Here is a 20,997-nt window from a genome sequence, read left to right as displayed (position 1 = left end):
AGTTAAAAAAAGATAGTTACACATTTGATCACAACGTAATTATATAATGTGTTGTGATCACTCGTGTACCATGACAATATTGATGATTTTAATGACAACACGACAAGTAATCTAAATCACAACACAATAGAATTGACATTCCTATTTATGAATTTCATGTCTACAATGTACCAGCCTATTACTGGTTAATTTTCACAAAGTAATAATTATAGTAGTTTCTTAATAGCCCGTATTTTCACAAAGTAATAATTTGATTTTCTTCTATCACAGTTCACAGACCAAATAATTTATTTGTATATAATAATAACAACAAAAGTAGGAAAGAGAATAATTCAAACTTAGTGGGGACGTTCAAGCTCATTAGTAGCAATCCACATTTTTGCTTTTTCAAATATTTTCTTCAATTAAAATAATTAATTATAAATGACATGAAAAAATATATATGCAACGAACATCGTGCATGCGCATTTGCAAGGAACATCTTAATTTGTTAGTTAGTATTTTTATTTTTAAAACTTGGTTTGACTGAGTTTTTCTTTTCTCATATCATTTTTTTTATTACAATTAAAATCAGCCATATTGATTTGGTCAGTGTTCCTATAACACAAGCTACATTATTAAAAAATATTGGCTGACGTTATATTGCTTGATGTATACAGAGAAATCCATTAAATTAATGCCCTTTATTTATTAATGTGTTTGAATGAATCTATTACTATGTATAAAGCATTTCCAACTCCATATATATATATATATTTTTTTTGAAAAATAGTGTATATACCACTGATTTCATTGAAATCAGAATCCATAGTATATCTGATATGATCCAACTCCATATTAATAACTGTAAGAAACTTGATACCTTAAATTAAAATAGTTTTTTCAGTTTAAATTTGAACATTTCCAACTCCATATATTAACAACTGCATTGAATAATCAAATAATGAAATCAAAGTAATTAATCAAATAACACAATAAACCACACAATGTGAACAACAAAGTAATTAACATGAATTAATCAAATAATGCAATCAAATTGAATAATTAATAAGTCAAAGCTCCGTCGAACTTCGACAGAGACATATAGGGGTACAAACGGGTTGGATATTATCCGACTGTATCCAAAACCGTATCCGAAAATTAGATACGGATATCTGATATCCAAATATCCATGACGATACGGATATGATTTTAAATTTTAATTATCCGTATCCGAATAATATATATATATATATATATATTATGAAAAAAAATTATGTTATTCACTATTATATCCATATGTGTTTAATATCCGATTCGTACCCATATCCGTCTAATATCCGATCCATATCTGTATCCGAAAAATAAAATCGAATACAAGTATGATTTTACCACTATCCGATCCATATCCGATCCGTTTGCACCTAGAGACATACAATGTGAATAATAAAACACACAAATTAAATAATAAGAATAAAAGATAATCAACGTGAATAATATATAAAACAAAGTAATTATAAAACTTGGCATTTATTATTATTCATGTTGTTTCATTAATCATATTAAGTGTTTCTAACTTTCTATTATTCACTTTGATTATTTTATTTTATTATTCATGTTTTGCTTCGTTATTTATAATAATGAAATAGTTAAAGAAATTTTGACCAATCAAATGAATATTAATAAGTGTTTTGTTTCGAACTTTCTGTTAATTGAGTTGCAGTATCCATGTTCCATTCTATTATTTATTTATTTATTACTATTATTATTATTATTATTATTACTATTAATTATTATTATTATTTACAGTACTGGATATTTATATCTATTGTCATACACAAATACTTGATGCAAGACTAAATAAATATATATTATGCTAGTTTAAACATTTGTGTATGATATTAGATATAAATAACAAAAAATATTTGTGCATAATATTAAATAAAAAAAATTTGGTTATTGAAGCAATTGAGTCACCATGTATATTTAAACACCAAACTATTTCACTATAAATTGAGTCAAATTCTGTTCATAATCAACTCTTCAAATGTACATTGTAGATAACTAAGTTGTGTCATAATCAATTTTAATACAGTGATAAAGACAATATCTTTTATGTAAAAAATTACAAATTTAAAATATCGATAAAATCTCCTATTAATATTAAATAGTTTGACGGTTTGACTTGCAACATCTACTAAGAAAAACATTATTGAGTCTCACAAAACAATAAGAAACAGTTCTTTAAATTTATAGTTCTAAAAAATATATGTACAAGTATTATTCAGGCCGTTCGGCGACAAGGGATTGAAGGATTAAGAGCTTAAGGAGCACTAATTGATGTTTGGTTGTTTTAATTTATAGATGAAAACTAAGAATGCTAAAGGAAGGGGTAGAGATGCCTTAAGATCCGGACAAAATGAGATTAAAGAAAGTAATCTTAATCCGCACTAAGGAACTAGTGCTTGGCAAGATTAAGTGATTAAAGAAGCTAAAGAAAACAGATTAAGGCTTAAGAAAGCTTGTTCCCTTGTTGCCGAACAGAAAAAAGAAAAAAAAGAAAAGAAAAAGAAAACGGCAGATCTCGTACAATTAAATTTAAAAGTTTGGTCATTTTGACTTTACATTATGATTACAATGTGCATTATATTTTTGTCCTACTAAATTATGTAGGATTGTTGGTAGCTGAGAGCATCGATCGTGCTAACTGGTCCGAATTAATTTTGGCTTGTCTTTTGATTCAATTGCCACCAGAATCAAATCTAAAGTATCGTGGCAACATGTCACAACCGACATATATATACTTCTTGCCCTTTTTTTGTGGGAAAAAATATTTGTACATTTTTTTATGAAACTTTTTAGCACATGTTGAGAATTAAAAGTCTTTTATCTCCGTTTTAATATAATTTACTATATATTTTATTAAAAGGTGGAGGTGAAGTGTACAAACTTTTATTTAATATTCATAAAATATTTTGCATTCAAATTTTAATTTTACTATTTTTCACACGAAAGGTATTGTTTTTTTATCACTAAACCAAATACTTTGTCTGAATAATGAATTTAACTTGTACGTAATTCTCATATCGTTACTAAATTTTATTTGTACCACAACAATTTTTTCTTTTTTTAAAAATAAATAAAAGTGGACATAACCACTGATTTCATATTAAAATCACAAGCTGGAAAGAGATACCAGAAAGTGGTATCGACTCCTACAGCTAAATTCTTACATTGTACCAGCAACCACTTACAATGAACATTTACTTATAAGACTCTAGCAAAGCTGAAGTACAGAATACAAAACAAATTAAGCAGTTCAATCAGACATACAAGTTCAATAACAAATCCAAAATACTGAAACTATATATAGAACTCAAAAGAAGCTTGTCAGTCAGAGTTATTATTAATTCTTGGAATCTCTTTTTCATACATTAGACCAAGGGTAGTATTGACTCTGCCATGGCCAAGAAAAGGCCAAACTCCAGAAAAATCACCATAATTTCCTGTTTCAGAGTTATCTGTTCTGGTATATCCTTAATATCAAAAAGTAGAATTAATGTTAAGTTAAAGAGTTGCTATATCTAGTCTGACACAAAAAAGAAAACAAGTGCTATAATCTTGATACCTAAAGCTTTAACCGATAATGGATTGGTACTATTGAAAATAATGTTATTTCTTTTTCCAAACAGACCACAGAACTGCACCTCTTATTAATTATACAAGTAATATATACTTTAACACCTTGTTTGGATGGAGAGTAGAGGAAGGAAGAGGAGGTGAAGAATAGAAGAGAATGGAATAGATAGAAAGGAATATTAACATATTCAACTTCTTCGTATTTAAATTATTAATGAGAAAAAATAAATTTAACTTTCAATTTTGTTTTATTTCTTGTTTGGTTGATTAAAATTTAGAAGATTGATAAGAAACTTGGTGACTGTTGTAGGTTTGTGGCAAAAAAACTTGTATGAGATTTATATAGGTAAAATATATAGTTGGACATTTGTATTATTTTTTCTAAAAAAATTGAGACAAAATTTATTTCTATCAGTGACACTTTAAATTGAGAGAGAAACCGATTCTATTGATTACAATGATACAAGATTAAACCTTCCACCTCTTGTACCCTTCACCTCCGACATAATTTTGTCAACCAAACACGATTTGATATTTTTTTTTTTTTTTTCCATTCCCTCCCCTCTACTCTCCATCCAAACAAGGTGATATTGGCTAGCAAGACTAAATTGCTAAGCATCGATCACCGATTAAAATGCAATACTCAGATTCGTTTCAGATCCTCTTGATTATGTGTCTCATGATGTACCAGTATTTTTTTTTTAATTTAATACTATTGTTTTATATATCTATATTTTTGCCAAAGTACCTTTATACTCAAAAGAATTTTCAATACAACACATAGTCAGCTTTGTGGTGGGTTTAATGAAAGGGAACGACTAACGGTATCCCCTATTCAGTCCTCTATCTGTTCTTCACGCTAAAAGACAAAAAAAAAGTACAATGGGGGACCACTAATTGACGCGCATGTGGTAACTACTGCCAATGAGTAGGGTTAATGCGATTTTATTCATCGTCAAAATGTATAGTATTCATACCTACGAATTTATAGTATTCATACTTATTATCTATAATATTCGTCATATGTAAACACAAACTTGAGGGGACCATTAATCTTGGGGACCAGTAACGACGTTTGACAGCCTAGATTGGGGACCGCGACAGTCTGAAAGCGACATTTGCCAAGATTGAAAACTACTACAGTGAATTTATACAATGAAGTGTTCATATATATAAAATGAAGTATTCATATCTAAATAATGAAATATTTATATCTAACAAATGAAGTATTCATATGTTGACATTTTCATATCTAACTAATGAAGTATTCATACATGTACGAAATAATTTATACAATTCAAAATCAGACACCTCTTCTGGGACCTCTATTCTAAGACCTCTTCAATTCACTTAAAGTCTTTTTTATAGTAAATATTCATACATGACACTAACACTGTTCATACTTGAAGGTGTGAAGTATTCATATCTGACAAATGAAGTATTCATATCTAATTAATGTACAAATAAAACATTTATATCTAACAAAATGAAATATTCATATCTAACAAATGAAGCATTTATATCTAACTAATAAAATATTCATATGTAACTAATGAAGTATTCATATGTTACACTGACAACTTTCACTGGGCTAGCATGGACCCCCTCCGACGGTGCACCACACTCTTCCCGCCAGATCTCATCGGAGACGATGTAAGATTGTGCCGGATCACACCGGATCTCCTCGCCGGATCTCGACGGTGCACCATGGGAAGGCCGTGAAGGCGGAGAAGAGGCGGGGGCCGTGAAGAGTGATGAGTGAGGCGAGTGGGTCTTCGTTGCCATCACAACCGTCGGCGTGGGTAGCTGGTGGCGAGCAGTAGAAGAGAAGAATATGGTGGATTTTGAGCTGTGCTAAATTTTTTATTTATTTTTCTTTCTAAGAGAAGATTGAACTGGGAGCCTAGTCAATTTCTTTTAAAAGTAGGTGGCCACGTGGGGAACAAAAAAGGAAGAAGAGTTATGTATGAACAGTTAGATTGTTAGGGGGACTAATAGGGGACTAAAATCTTTACTCTTAATGAAATTTACATCCTCTAAGATTCTCAAAAAAAAGAAATTGATTGTTGAAAAAAAAAAAATAACCGTTCAAAGTTTTGAAGATGCACTACTCTAAAAACAATGAATTTCCAATTAATATTTTCTGTGCATTACAAATATTCTCCGAATTAAATATGGCCCGGTTTTAAGATAAATTGAAACTTTCAGTTATCTCGTAGAATACAGAATCGGTTCAATGGGGAGCAAGTACGGAAGCTCTATCTTTTTCTTTGCTTGTCAAAATTCAAATTAAAATTCTTGTGAATATTAAATTGTGCTTTATTAAAAAAAAAAAATAGCGGTTCTTTAATTGGAGCTTCTAAGAACCATCTCTCTGAAGAAAAGAAATAAAAGAAAAGAAAATAATAAAGACAATAATGACAAACTTTAGACTGAACTAGTTATAATTAATGCTTTGCACGTCTAAAAGATCATAGCGCCACAAAATGAGAAGCCAGGCCGGAGTTTATATTTATTTAATAGTTTTCTGTTGTTCAAGTGTAAATACAACAATTAATAATTTATAACCTCTGCCAGCAATTGTACAGCATTGCTTAATAATGTATCAACAGAAGTTGCATGTTCGATATTTTATTTCTCCTGTGATTATTTTTTTTTTATCATAATTATCATAAGGGAAATATAATTAGTACGTATTTTCATGGTCTGCACGGAGAATTTTGTACCTGTCTATATATACCTGCGATCACAACTTCTTCAATTCGTCTAATAGGGATATTTTCTGAAACTTGTGAAATAATTTTGTAAGTATTCTGCAATCTCATGAGTCTAATGTCGTTTTTTTATATCATAAAATTTTGAAAGTATTTTGTGTAGCGGTGAGTTAATTACTGTTTACTTGGAATGATTGTCGTAGGAGCAGCCTAGATTGGACTCATGGCATCACCGCCGGGAGAAACCGGGAGCAGGAGCGAGTCCAGCTACTCGACAGGCTACATTGCCCGACGGGACCCACAATCAGGTCTATTTATACCAGTGGAAGACTCGGCTAATTCCAATGGCGAGTATGTGAACATACAAGTACCCGCGCCGGTCTCTCTGGATGACCATGCGCGGCTCGAGGGTCTCTACCTCATGAACACCATGCTCACTGGTGGCTTTGCAACAAAGACTCGCGCGCATGGTATGCCACGTAAGGTGGAAGAGCGGCCTGTGCATGCCCCTGACCTTTGTCACCTACCTGGCTGCAACAACAAGGCCTTGGCTAAGGATACGTGCCAATGTAGACTAAAAATTTGCGCACCGTGCTTCATTGATGCAATCAATCATGAGCGAGGAAAGCTGTGTCCGGGGTGCCAGATGCCATATGGAAACACTAACCTGAATGACTTTCTGGGGACAAATGAAAGGAGGCCTGACAAAATCCGGAGACCGACTCCGAGCATTGCGACTTCGATGGACTTTGATAATGAGTCGATGTACTCGGTTGCGGGATATAGGAGGAACCGTGCGATGGGGAATGCGAGGGTCGTACTGGAAGATAAGGAGAATAATGTCAGAGTTCGTGCAGTTTCTGTGGATAGCATCGACGACACTCCCAGTCATTATGGTGGTCCCGAAGGACGACTCGGGGGCAAGAGATGGAGACCCCTTGCTCGCAAGACGAAAGTCTCTTCGACAACTCTGAGTGCATATAGGTAACTACTGACTATAACATTTGCAATTTTGCATCGTATATTTTGGTTGTGAAAGAGACCATTACATGCACCAATGTTTTTTTTTGTCTTCTGCCATGATCAACCATGCACAATTAATAACATGGCCGAGGAAAAACGATCAAATTGTCTTGTCCCATAATATTTATATTTTATTAAAAGAAATAGTTTCAGAAAAAGTTGTCCTACATGTAATTTCTGTTAGTGCGAAAAGGTTCCTCATTGAACAATCTGGTGTGCTGTACCCTTTCTTTTGTATGTACTTCGGTGTGTTCTGTAGTGCACACAAGATGTTCGGTGAAATATGTTCGGTGAAATGTCTGAATGACTATTCATAACAAGTTTGTCATCAATTATTTATTGCAAGCACTCTTAGATAAACAGATTGTCAATATTTTTATGTTATAATCTTATGTCTATCTTATGACATAAAATAGATGCGCGCTCAAATATTGTTTTGCTTTTCAGGTTGCTCGTGCTTGTCCGAATAGCTGCAGTTGCCTTCTTCATCATGTGGAGAGTTCTTCACATCAACAATGATGCTGTCTGGTTGTGGGCTATATCTGTCGTATGTGAGATTTGGTTTTCATTTGTTTGGTTGCTTGACCAGATTACGAAACTATCGCCAATTAATCGAGTGGCTAATACTTACGTACTCAAGGAGAAATTTGAATCAAAGAGTGACTTTAATCCAGCCGGGCAGTGCAAGCTCCCCGGCATTGATGTGTTTGTGAATTCTGCTGACCCATCAAAGGAACCGCCACTTGTAACTGCAAATACAATCCTCTCTGTACTTGCTGCGGACTACCCTGCCGATAAGCTCACATGCTACCTTTCTGATGATGCCGGTGCACTTTTAACTTATGAGATGTTGGCAGAGACAGCTAATTTTGCAACATTGTGGGTTCCATTTTGCCGAAAGCACGGAATTGAACCAAGGAATCCAGAAAGTTACTTCAACTTGAAAAGAGATCCTTACAAAGACAAGGTAATTTTTATATCTTAGAGAACCTTTTGGCTGGGGCCATCTTCCTCAAAGACAAAAAATACAGAGAACCTTTAATTTTTGAATGCCTTTTGTTGATTATACATGAGAAGAGTAATATTTTTGAATGTGCAGGTGAAGCCTGATTTTGTGGGAGACCGTAGATTGGTCAAAAGAGAGTATGATGAGTTCAAAGTGCGGATCAACGGACTACCTGAAGTGATAAAAAAACGATCAAACAAATTAAATTCTCTTAAGCAAACAATAATGCAACAACAGATACAGCCAGGCGAAGACACTGAGGTCGGGAGACTAGTAAAGAAACTAAAGGCGACTTGGATGGCCGATGAGACTCCTTGGTCTGGAACTTGGATTAAACCCACAAAGGAACATGCAAGGAGTGACCATCCCGGCATCATACAGGTTTGTCTAGATACAATTTGTTTTTTTGAACTGGTAAAATCTGAATATGAATAGAACATTGTAGATATACAAGAATGCTCCTTGATTATCTTAATTAGTTGTTTCTTTTTAGGAAGCACAAAGCTCCATTCCAGTTAAATGAGAGATATGATCTAATCCTTAACAAACTAACAAAACCTCCTTAAAACAAACTATAGGTGATGGTTAGGCCCCCAAGCAATGAGCCGCAACATGGAAGCACAGATGGTGGCTGTGGGGTTCAGCTCGATTTCACTGAAGTTGACGTGCGACTACCAATGCTAATATATTTGTCTCGGGAGATGCGCCCAGGTTACGACCACAACAAAAAGGCTGGTGCCATGAACGCACTGCTTCGCTGTTCAGCCGTCATATCTAATGGCCCTTTTGTTGTAGATTTGGATTGTGATCACTATATCTACAACTCCCAAGCCTTTCGTGAGGGGATGTGCTTTATGATGGATCGTGGTGCTGACAATGTGGCATTCGTGCAGTTCCCTCATCGCTTTGAGGGTGTCGATCCTTCTGATCGCTATGCCAACCTTAATAGAGTCTTCTTCGATATCAACATGCATGCACTAGATGGCATTCAAGGACCTGAGTACCTTGGCACCTGCTGCATGTTTCGCCGCATTTCCTTGTATGGCTTTGACCCTCCTCGGCATAAAAAGAAGGCAAGCTTCCTTGATTGTTGCTTCCCTAAAAGGCGCGTAATTGTGCACGAGGTTGGTGAATCTGAACAACCTCTTCAGCCATCTGAGGAAGTTCTAAACGATCCAGCATGGCAAAGGAAATTTGGGAGCTCAAATGTATTCCTTACTTCCATCAAAGAAGCTGAATTAAATGGGCGACCACTCTCTGAGTACACACCTATTATGAGTGGTCGTGGATCAGAACTGCTAGTTGTTCCTTATGAGCCACTGACAGCACACAGGCTTGCTGAGGCAATTGAGGTTTTGTCGTGTTGGTACGAGAACAAGACAGATTGGGGTAATAATGTTGGATGGATTTATGGCTCAATTTCTTACACTGTTATTACTGGATACAACATGCATAACCGTGGATGGTTCTCGGTCTATTGTAGCACGAAACCAGACAGCTTCCGTGGTACTACACCAATTAACCTCACTGATCGTCTCCACCAGGTTTGTAAATTTGTCAGTATAATTTTTGTGAAATTACTCTATAGTACTTTGCCAGCTTTTGACATTTTTTTTTATTTTTTTTGTTGGCATAGCTTCGTCAATGGGCTGCTGGATCCATCGAGATATTCTTTTCAGGTAGTAATGCACTTTTATCAGGCCCGAGGATGAAGTTTCTTCAACGCATTGCGTACTTGAATGTCGCCATCTATCCTTTTACCTCCATATTTCTTTTCTTGTATTGTTTGGTGCCTGCCCTGTCCCTTCTCACTCACCAATTTATAGTTGAAAAACTTAGCCTCCCATTCCTTGTCTACCTCCTTGCCCTCTCAATAACTCTTTGCACAGTGGCCGGACTAGAGATCAAGTGGTCAGGTATCACCCTCAAGGAATGGTGGCAAACTGAGCAAATGTGGTTGATTGGTGGGACCAGTGCTCATTTATTTGCTGTCTTTCAAGGGATGCTTAAGGTCATTCTTGGTATAGAGATAAAACTACCAGTGAAGCAAGAATTACCAGCAGATGACGAGGAGGAGTTTGCGGATCTCTACCACGTGAAATTGACACCTCTCATGATTCCTCCAATCATCATCATGTTAGTAAATGTGATTGCAATAGCAGTTGGTGTCAGCCGTGCAATTTACGGGAGCCACACCAATTGGGGACAGGTACTGTGTGGTGTCTTACTCAGCTTTTGGGTCTTGTCACATTATCTTCCTTTCATAAAAGGTCTCATGGGGAGGAGAGGAAGAACGCCGGCACTTGTTTATATCTGGGCAGGACTTATATCAATCACAATTGCGCTTCTTATCATTGCCATCGATCCCCCACCGAACTTCAAATCACAAATCGGCGGTCCCTTCAGCTTAACTTGAGGTTACAATTGATTATTTATATGATATATATATATATATATATTTCTCTTTCATTTCCTTTTCCTCAAGGATGTTGTTATCTCTTCTTTGTTTTAGTATGTTTGTATAGAATGATGATCAGCAACTACCCAAAAATTAGATCTTTGTTGCTGATCTCCAGAATACCTATTTTATCTTATGGAGAAGGTCAAGAATTTATTGTACTTGTGAAACTTTTGTAAGTTTACCTATTTCAGCAATTATTTAATTGATTTATTATCATTGGTTCCTTGAAGGTAATTGCTTCATTGCTCATATACTATATTTTTAATTTGCATTAGTTAATGGATTCATTCAAGGTTGTGTGTATTCTGCATATTTGTACAACATAACTATCGATATTCCTTTTATCCAAAACAAATTATTAAATTTGCTTAATAGGTGACTTTGGTTGGAATGATTATCTATTCTCTTTCTTAATTTTTTATCTTGTAGAGAGTAATTTAGTATTGCAATTATCTTGGTAAAATATACATGTTTGGCTCTGAATGGTTGTTAAGTAATTTAGAAAAGTGCTTTTAAGCATATCACTTCTATTGTAATTGTTTAGATAATTAGGATTAAACGGCATTTACCCTGCTTTTTTTTATTATAAAGAAGTGATATTATATTTTACCTATTCCCTTTCTTTGTAGACACGTCAACGAAATATTTTATGTTACTTGTATCTTATATATTTTAGCTATAGAGCATAGACCAAGGAAACAAATATTTTATAAAACATTATCTATGTAGCATAATTAATTATTTCTTAATACCTTTGGATTCTATATTAAAACCGTCGATGAAGTACAAAACATTAAATTCATTTTTTTTTTCAATATTTTTTACACCACTTAGAAAACCAGTTCTGAAGGGCTTGAGAATGAAGTGACATAAACAACGCACCCATTTTTAAATTTAAATAATCAAATTATCTCAAGATATGACAACTTCAGTTAATTAAGATTGCTAATTATTGTTTAGAGCAAATCATTCATGTCTCATTAAGTACAGATTAATTTTCTTCATTTTAAAATTTGTATAGAATTCATTCTTCAAATGTACCTGATTTATCTTTTTTTTTTAGGAAAATATAACGTAAGCTGTTTTTCATTATAAACAGTTACGATTTTCTCATTGTTTTGTTTTTTTAATTTCTTATCTTTGGTTACTTGTTAAACGACCTTCCTGTTCTGATTGTGACAGTTAAATTGACTTGGCACCTGATCCCCACGCTTTAAAACAAGGATTTTTGTTTTACAGAATTTGTCAAAATTTCTTTGGAATATGACAATTTCTATTCTCTCTTTTTTTTAAATATGACAATTTGCTTGCATTTTATTAAAGCAAAAGAAAAATAAATGCAAATATTTCATAGGCGTGTGTAATGATAAATCAAAACCAAATTTTCTATTCGATGCTTAGTAGATTGTACACAGTATTTCATCAAATTTACAAAATTAATAAATTTATTGAATTGAATTGATTAAAGCTTTATTGAATGATTTGTTCAATAACCTTACATACCATACAACAAGATTTATATATACAGTACAAGGCTTATAAGAGCTGTTAAGAATATATAGCCTAAATAAGGAAAATGAAAATAATAACTTGATGTATCTTAATGTTTTTTTTTAGGAAACAGGCCTATAGTCTTTTTTTCTTTTCAAGAAAAAAGAAAGGAAAAAAAAATACCACTTTATTGCCATGAAGTAAAAAGATTTTGTTATGTATATTCAACATATATCCAATCTCTCTCACATTTGCAACCTGATCCATGTACTGCTTTATTAACTGGCAATTAGTTTCCTTTTGATTATATGTATGTAGAACAGTAGAAATACATAGCATACTTGCTTAAACATGACTTTGAAAAATAATAGTGTTATTTACACCACCCCCACCCCCCCCCCCCCCCCCCCCACCCACACACACACAATTTCCTTTGTTTGACCCAGTGTTGTAAAATGTGGTTTTGTTCATGCATGCGGAAGGCCACTGCATACTGCATGTGCGGTATGCGGCCACATATGTAGATTTGTATGTGGAAGTACATATACCGTTTTACTATGCTTTGTTAAATAAATATAGATAAAATAAAATTAATTTATATCTAAAGACTTGTTTAGTCTAATAGTTTGTACTCTTTATCATATTATAAAGATAATAGATTCTAATTTTCTCTAACGCAAAATAATTTTTAGGCTTTTTTCAAGTCCGCATAGACCTTATATGTGTCCGTAGATTCAAAACTATATGAACTTGACTGCATGAGATTTTATATGTGGAAGACCACTGCATAAATATATACGGGTCATGCGGCCGCATTTTACAACACTGGTTTGACCAAATACCTAAGCAGCTATTTAACAGTATGGATATGTATTGTATCATTATTCTAAAAGAACAAGTAATATACAAATTGAAATTTAGTTAAAACTAACTATCATGAATTTGTCTGTCTTGTGCCGTGTTAGTGCTTCTCATACTCAACTGACCTCATTTTGTGCAATTTATTAATTTTACTTCCTTCATTAATTTAATTATAAGGCCTTACCTATAAGCTATAGGCTATGACCCTTTCTAATTCAATGTACTGGAAGGTTGCACACTATATATAACTTTGTTTCCCTTTCAATTACATGGCACCTCATTTCTTTTTCTTCCTCTGAATGTAAGTGCTTTCCAATCTTTTATTCAAATAAAACTTTCATTCATGCACCTTTTATTTGCCTCATGCAAATTTCATACATTCAATCCCAGGGAAATTCAACATTCCCTGCTCACTGGAACAGAGCTTGAATTTCCAAACCCTGTTTGTGATTTCATCCTAAATTTTTTTCAACTGTTTTGTTGGATCATTAGAAATATTAAGATGCAACTAGTTACTTCAAAATCAAGGTGTTCCAAAATTTCAAAGATTTTTTTTTTTTTTTTTTTTTGTAAAACGGGATCAAACCTCCCAATTTTTAAAGATCCACAGAAAAATTCATATGGAATTTAAAACCCGTGACCTTCCGCGCAGAGAATATAATAAAATCCTTGCGCAAGTTAACAAGGCAGTTAACATGAAATCAAACTAATGTGTGCAGATTGAGCACTGCAGTGCATGATAGATTCATTCACTCATGGCATCGTCATCAACAATAGATGATAGAAGTGTACCCAGCAGTCCGATTGGCTATGCCGCCCGATTGGATTATTTGTCTAGCAGGCGGTTCATACAAGTCGAAGATTTCTCTCCCAGCGAAACCCCTCATGATGCACACTACATGAACATAACATTAAATGAACCCGTCCCTTTCGATGACCAACAAAGACTCAATGGCGAGCTCCTTACTAACACCATAATCACTGGTGGTTTCACAAAGGCCACAGTTGCACACGGCTTACCACGCAAGGTGGAAGAAAGGCTAAAGATAACCACAAATCTGTGTTATATGCCAGGTTGCAATAACACCATGCCACAGGTACCGTGTGAGTGTGGATTCAAGATTTGTAACTCGTGCTTGAAGGAAGCAAACGGGCCCACTGGATGTTGTCTTTGCCCTGGTTGCAACATGCCTTACGAATTCAAAGATCCCGAGGAGGTGATGGAGCAGACAACTGCTTGGTATCCTCGACCTGAGTTGCCCTCTATGATACATGCTTTTGAGGTGACAGAGACCGATTCAGAGTCTTTGTATTCGCGTGCAGGTTATAAAAGAAATCGCGGGATAGGAAATGCGAGTGTCATGTCTGAGCAGACGAGTGTCAGGGAGAAAGCAAGAGCAAGCAGCGCATCGGTTTCTCAAACTGATGGAGTCAGCGTCAGTGAGGCTAGTGAAGTGTGGATCGGTCACAAATCCAATAGGCCGCTAACTCGCAAATCAAAAGTTGATGCCACTGTTCTAGGCGCATACAGGTATAATATATGTTATCATATATACTACTGGTTTTCATTATCTGCGTAAAAAACTTGCACAAAAGCCTATGGTTTAGAGTTTGCATTTTATCTGAACGTATAATATTATCATGCAGTTATAATACACGAGCTCTGATTAAGAAATGAGGTTCTGATTTCTTGCATTGCATAGCACAATTCAACCAAAATTAAAACTTCCTTTTTTATATTTGATTTTTGGAGTACCCGTTTGGTAATAAAAAAAAAAAAGATTGCTAGAATGTAGTGAAACAAGAAACCCAACAAAACAAAAACAATAAATAAAAATAAATAGTAGCTCTCATATTAAATAGGTGATAACACAAAACCAAAAAAAAAATATATATATATATATATAATTCATTGGAACTTGTCAAAGGGAAAATAATTTATGCCTTTTCTACCTTCACTGACACTATTTAATTTCTCTTTTATATAACTTACAAAAATTCGGTTGATGACTAATGTTTCAAAGCACGTTCTGATTTTCTTAGAAAAAAAAAAGGAAAACCGAATAGAAGTGCATTTTTTATAATTATTATTTTGAAGCACAGTGCACACCTCTTTGGCCTGTATACTATGAATAGATTAAGGATGGAAGAGTAAATTGATGTCTCTCAAAAGCTTTCAAAATCTAAGATTTCACAATTAAGGTAACGGTAAAATTGGGGCTAAATTTTGATTAAGAACTTAAGGGGAAGTGATAGAATTTTCTTGGCCAGATTCATTTTTATACATACAGATGGCAACAAATTAATTTCCTTCTTTCATAAAATAATAATAATAATGATACCTTTGTATTTACTAGTTTGATCGTGCTTATCCGGATAGCCGTGGTGGTTCTATTCATTATGTGGCGAATCATGCACGTAAATACTGACGCTGTATGGTTGTGGGGTATTTCTGTCATCTGTGAGATTTGGTTCTCAATCACATGGTTGCTTGATCAGTTGACAAAGTTATCACCAGTAAATCGAACGGCAGATACTGTTGCGCTAAAAGAAAAGTATGAAAAAAAGTCTCAGGGAAATCCTACAGGGAGATCAAAACTTCCTGGTATTGATGTGTTCCTCTCCACAGCTGACCCAGAAAAAGAACCACCACTAATTGTTGCAAACAGTGTCCTCTCAGTACTCGCTGCAGACTACCCTGCCGAGAAGCTTACATGCTATCTCGCTGATGATGCCGGTGCACTTATGACGTATGAAGCAATGGCGGAGACTGCAAACTTTGCAACATTATGGGTACCATTTTGTAAAAAGCACAACATTGAGCCCAGAAACCCTGAGAGCTACTTCAATTTAAAGAGAGATCCATACAAAGATAAGGTAATTTAATTATTTCTCTGAACAAAAGGACTATGTTAAATGCATTTTTTTTTTATATTGGTGCTCCAATAATCTAATGTCTCAAAATTGTACTTGTTTTCAGTTGCGCCGAGATTTTGTGGTAGATAGACGGCGAGTGAAGAGAGAGTATGATGAGTTCAAAGTGCGGATCAATGGCCTATCCACTGCAATAAAAAAACGGTCAAAAAAATTGAATGCTCTCATGGATCACATAGACATGGAACGACGGTTAAATTTAGGTGAACATGAAGTGGAAATCCAAATTATGAAATCAAAAGCGACATGGATGGCAGATAACACTCAATGGGCCGGGACGTGGATTAAGCCAACAAAGGAGCAGGCACGAAACGACCATGCTGGCATCATACAGGTCGGTCTTATTTTATTTTCTAACCAATCTTCATGTTTCTGATGAAGTGGACAAGCGAATTAATTGGCTTCATAAATTGGGAAAATAGGTGATGATAAGGCCTCCAAGCAATAAGGCGCAAAAAGGAACTGCAAATGGTAGTTATTGTGGAGTTCAAATCAATTTTAGTGAGGTAGATGTGCGGTTACCTATGCTGGTTTATGTGTCCCGTGAGATGCGACCACTTTATGACCACAACAAAAAAGCCGGTGCAATGAATGCCCTCCTTCGTTCCTCAGCCATCATGACTAACGGCACTTTCATACTAGATTTAGATTGCGCTCATTATGTTTACAACTCCAAGGCCTTGCGTGAGGCTGTGTGCTTCATGTTGGATCGGCGAGGTGATCGCATTGCTTTCGTTCAATTTCCACATCGGTTCGAGGGGGTTGACCCTTCTGACCGCTACAACAACCAAAACAAGGTTTTCTTTGATATCAACATGCGCGGTTTAGATGGTCATCAAGGGCCACTATGTGTTGGTTCTGGTTGCATGTTTCGTCGCATTGCCTTATATGGTTTTGACCCTCCTCGATATAGAAAGAACCGTTCCTTTTGTGGTTTTTGCTTACCCAGAAGAAGTATTGTCCAAAATCAAGTGAGCGAAAGCCAACAACTTCTTCGGCCATCTGGTGAATTTCTAAACAGTGTGGCATGGAGAGGGATGTTTGGAACTTCATTTAGCTTCTGTGATTCGATCAGAAAAACCGAGCTGAACAGTATACCGTTTGGTGGTGAACAATCAAACAATAGTAGGCGATCAGAATCAAGTCTAGTAACCATTCTTTATGAGCCACTAACCACAACCAAAGTTGCTGAAGCAATGGATGTTATTTCTTGCTGGTTTGAAGAAAATACAGACTGGGGTCGAGGTGTTGGCTGGGTGTACGACAAAATTGCACAAGACCTTATCACAGGGTATCGGATGCATACGCGTGGTTGGCGATCAGTGTATCATATGACCAAACCAAATGCCTTCCAGGGCACTGCACCTCTAAACCTCACTGATAAGTTGCACCAGGTAATTAAATTTTCAATTGACTAGCTATTCTAAATTTTTTGTATTCATACTAAAGAACTACAAATAATTCAACTTCTTTACGCGCGCATACAGCTTCTCCAATGGGCAATTGGATCAATCGAGATATTCTTCTCAAGAAATAATGCACTCGTTGCTGGACCTCGACTGAATTTTCTCCAACGGATTGCGTACATAAATGCAAGCATCTATCCTTTCACCTCCATATTCCTTGTGTTATATTGTTTTGTCCCTGCTCTATCACTATTTACAAACCAATTCATAATAAAGAGCATAAATCTCACCCTTGTGGTATACCTCCTAGTCCTCGCACTGACTGTAGCAGCACTCGGGGGGCTTGAGATCAAATGGTCAGGAATTAGCATAGATGAATGGTGGCGAAACGAGCAATTATGGATGATTACAGGTACTAGCTCTCATTTTGCCGCGGTGTTTCAAGGATTGCTGAAAGTATTCTTCGGTATAGAAATTCGCAACAAACTGATCCACCAAAAAAACATAAACGATGACGACAGTGACGAGCTATATGAGTTTTATATCATAAAATGGACTCCGCTCTTGATCGTGCCGATCATCATTATAGCAGCGAATGCATCTGCAATAGTTGTTGGCATTAGCCACGGAATCTATGAGAAGAACCCGAGTTGGGGGAAGATACTCGGCGGATCAGCACTCGGTTGTTGGGTGCTAGCTCATTTTTACCCTTTCATGAAAGGGCTCACAGGAAAACGAGGGAAAACTCCGGGCATCGTTTTTATCTGGGCAGGGCTTTTGTCGGGAACACTTGCATTGCTATTGGTAGCCATCAATCCGCCGGCAGGAGCCAACGGGGAAATTGGCGGTCCCTTCAGCTTTCCATGAGCCTCCATCTCAATTCGCATAAAATAAATCTAAATTTAGAGATTGTTTTCTTTTTCTCTTCTCTTTGTTGATTTGTTTCAGTTTTAGAATTGATATTCTGTTGAGAATGTATATACTTCTGAATGTCAAAGTACTTTTGGTACTCCGAACTCTGTACCGCAAAATATTAACCTCTGGAAATTATAATTCAAATCAGAGTATGTGAGAAACACGACGGATTTCGAGTCTTAACTTGTGTATATCTTGATCTATATGTAAGGATTTAATTTTAGAAACTTTCAATTATATCAAATCATTAATATTCTCATCCTTTTTAATTGTAAATCATCAACATTCTCATCCATTTTAATCATCAATAAGTGTAAGTGTTATTCAAGTGCTTATTTTCTCACACTCTCTTTTTTCATTTAAGATAAAATATATGTTTGTTTTTTATAGAAATTTCATAAGATTTACTGTTGTTTCCTATTACCGATTTTTTTAATGCCCTAAAAAAATAACAAAAATGCCCTCTAACTTTAAAATTTACAAAAAAAAATGTCCCAACTGCCCTACTAGAGGACCACCACACAGTGGGGCGGTTCTTTTTTCTTTTGTACTAAAATTTAGGAGTAATTGAGTAGTGAAATTGTTCATTAATTAATTTTTTTAATAATTAATATCAAATTGATAATGTAAAACTCTTACTAAATGACAAAACAAAACATAAATATTGTATTAGTTCAATTAAAAAAAATGAGGAACATCCTTCTTTTAGACGAATGTATATGAATGCTCCAACAATTATTACATAGTTTTATTGAATAATGTGTGTGATAAAAGAAATATAATAATTTTCCACGTCATCAAGCTGTCTTCCTATTATAATACATCTTTATCTATTTTTTGTAAGTCATTTCTCTCATTCCTAAAGCACATGTATGTTGTACATATATTTATCTAAGGCATATCTCGTAAACAGGTGAGACTAGGTGCAAGGGATAAGGTAAGAAGACGATATCTTCACTAAGAATGCGAAAAATGACGATGAAACTTCAAACAACTATAAAACGGCACTGAGTGTCCAATTTCAGCAAATGCCACATTTCGGAAAACTTGCGAGAAGATACATGCGTTGGTGATCGCTACGCTATTTTCGAAATTCAAAATTGCAAAAAATAAAATAAAGGGAAGAGCCTTAAAACTTGAGTTACAGTTTCTGAGCAAGTTTTTCATTTCTAATTTTCAATTTTTTTTTTTTGTCCTTTACCGTACTTCTTTAGGCATTGTTCATATAACTCTATGAAGTCTCAGATCTAGAGCCTTTTTTATTATTATTTTTTTCCATTTTTTACTTAGAATGTTATTTATGTAACTAATAATATGTGATACTTTTTCTTAGACATTGTTCATTTAAGTGTATAAAGTATCAAATTTAGAGTTTTTTTGTTATATTTTCATTTTTTTTTAGTTTAAATGTATTCATATAAATATTTTCATTTTGAAATTTAGTTTAATGTTTTTGGTATTCAAATCTAGAATATGTTATTAAAAAAAGACAATCGATGAGATTTAGTTTAGTGTTTTATAAAAAAAAATAAGATATTGTTTTGATTTTGAGATTTTTCAAGAGAGAGAGAGAGAGCCGCCCTACTATGGAGTGGTTGGGGCAGTTTTCGAATTTTCAGAAAATTGAAGGCATATTTGTTATTTTTTTTTAATTGTGGGCATTAAAAAAAATCCGTTCCTATTATAAAGAATGTTGAGATTTAAAAAAGTTATTTATTTATATTCAAAATTTACTTAACAGTAAAATTATTTTATAAAAAATATCATTATAAAAAATTAATTGACTCTGAAATAGATATTATTATTATTTTTTCGAAACGAAGAAAACAATTATAATTTAAATCAAAGGGCTATGCGAGAACAACTAGTCTATAGTTATTTTCTATCAATCATGACGTTATATAGACAAATAGATATTGAGGAGATTTACTTAACAACTTTTTATTTTGATAATTTTTAAAAATTAAATTTAAATTTGAAATCTAATATTATAATCATCATTTATATTATCAGCATATCATGTTTATAAAAACTGGTGAAATTCGATGTATATTGTATTGTACATCAAGTGAAAAAAATTTCCATGATACAAATTAACGGTCCTTGATGCATCATCAAATGATATTTAAATTATATAAATTTTGATTGCTAGATTATCTATATGTCCAATATTATACTTATAAATTTACCTTTAGTTTACAGTTTTATTTGAACTTTATTAAAAAAATATATATTGTCAAAATTGACAAAATAATCATTGTCAAGTAATCCCTCCTCATAGATATTAACCTAAAGATAAAAAATAACTTTTATTTCTTAATTCATGTATATTAGGTTTCAAAGATTAAAAAAATTAATATAATAAATAACTTTTTGTTGGATATATTTTTATAACTTTTTCAAAGATAATTTATCAAAAAGTTATTTATAAAAAAAAGTTATATAATAAATAACTTTTTTTGGACATATTTATATAATAAATATTAAGTTTAATAGAAATCTAAGCAGTATTTGATAATGTGATGAGAATTATTATTATCCGTTTAGTAAGAATCGTAATCATATCAA

The 20,997-nt window shown here is 34.0% G+C and overlaps 2 protein-coding genes across 2 annotated transcripts; both read left to right on the top strand.

Moving 5' to 3' along the window:
• The first annotated feature begins 6,555 nt into the window (after positions 1 to 6,555).
• On the top strand, positions 6,556 to 11,030 carry LOC144573634 (cellulose synthase-like protein D2). Its single transcript, XM_078323412.1, has 6 exons — positions 6,556 to 7,316; positions 7,540 to 7,601; positions 7,772 to 8,322; positions 8,455 to 8,742; positions 8,940 to 9,905; positions 9,998 to 11,030. Exons 1-6 carry the CDS (start codon positions 6,556 to 6,558, stop codon positions 10,775 to 10,777), a joined length of 3,408 nt encoding a protein of 1,135 aa, XP_078179538.1. The 3' UTR covers positions 10,778 to 11,030.
• Positions 11,031 to 13,558: 2,528 nt separating this feature from the next.
• On the top strand, positions 13,559 to 18,576 carry LOC144573599 (cellulose synthase-like protein D2). Its single transcript, XM_078323383.1, has 5 exons — positions 13,559 to 14,705; positions 15,532 to 16,051; positions 16,155 to 16,442; positions 16,531 to 17,502; positions 17,596 to 18,576. Exons 1-5 carry the CDS (start codon positions 13,930 to 13,932, stop codon positions 18,379 to 18,381), a joined length of 3,342 nt encoding a protein of 1,113 aa, XP_078179509.1. The 5' UTR covers positions 13,559 to 13,929; the 3' UTR covers positions 18,382 to 18,576.
• Positions 18,577 to 20,997: the final 2,421 nt, after the last annotated feature.

Source organism: Carex rostrata, chromosome 21 (assembly GCF_964058835.1).
Source record: "Carex rostrata chromosome 21, lpCarRost1.2, whole genome shotgun sequence".
Classification (NCBI taxonomy): domain Eukaryota; kingdom Viridiplantae; phylum Streptophyta; class Magnoliopsida; order Poales; family Cyperaceae; genus Carex; species Carex rostrata.
This window is presented reverse-complemented; position numbering and strand designations above follow the sequence as displayed.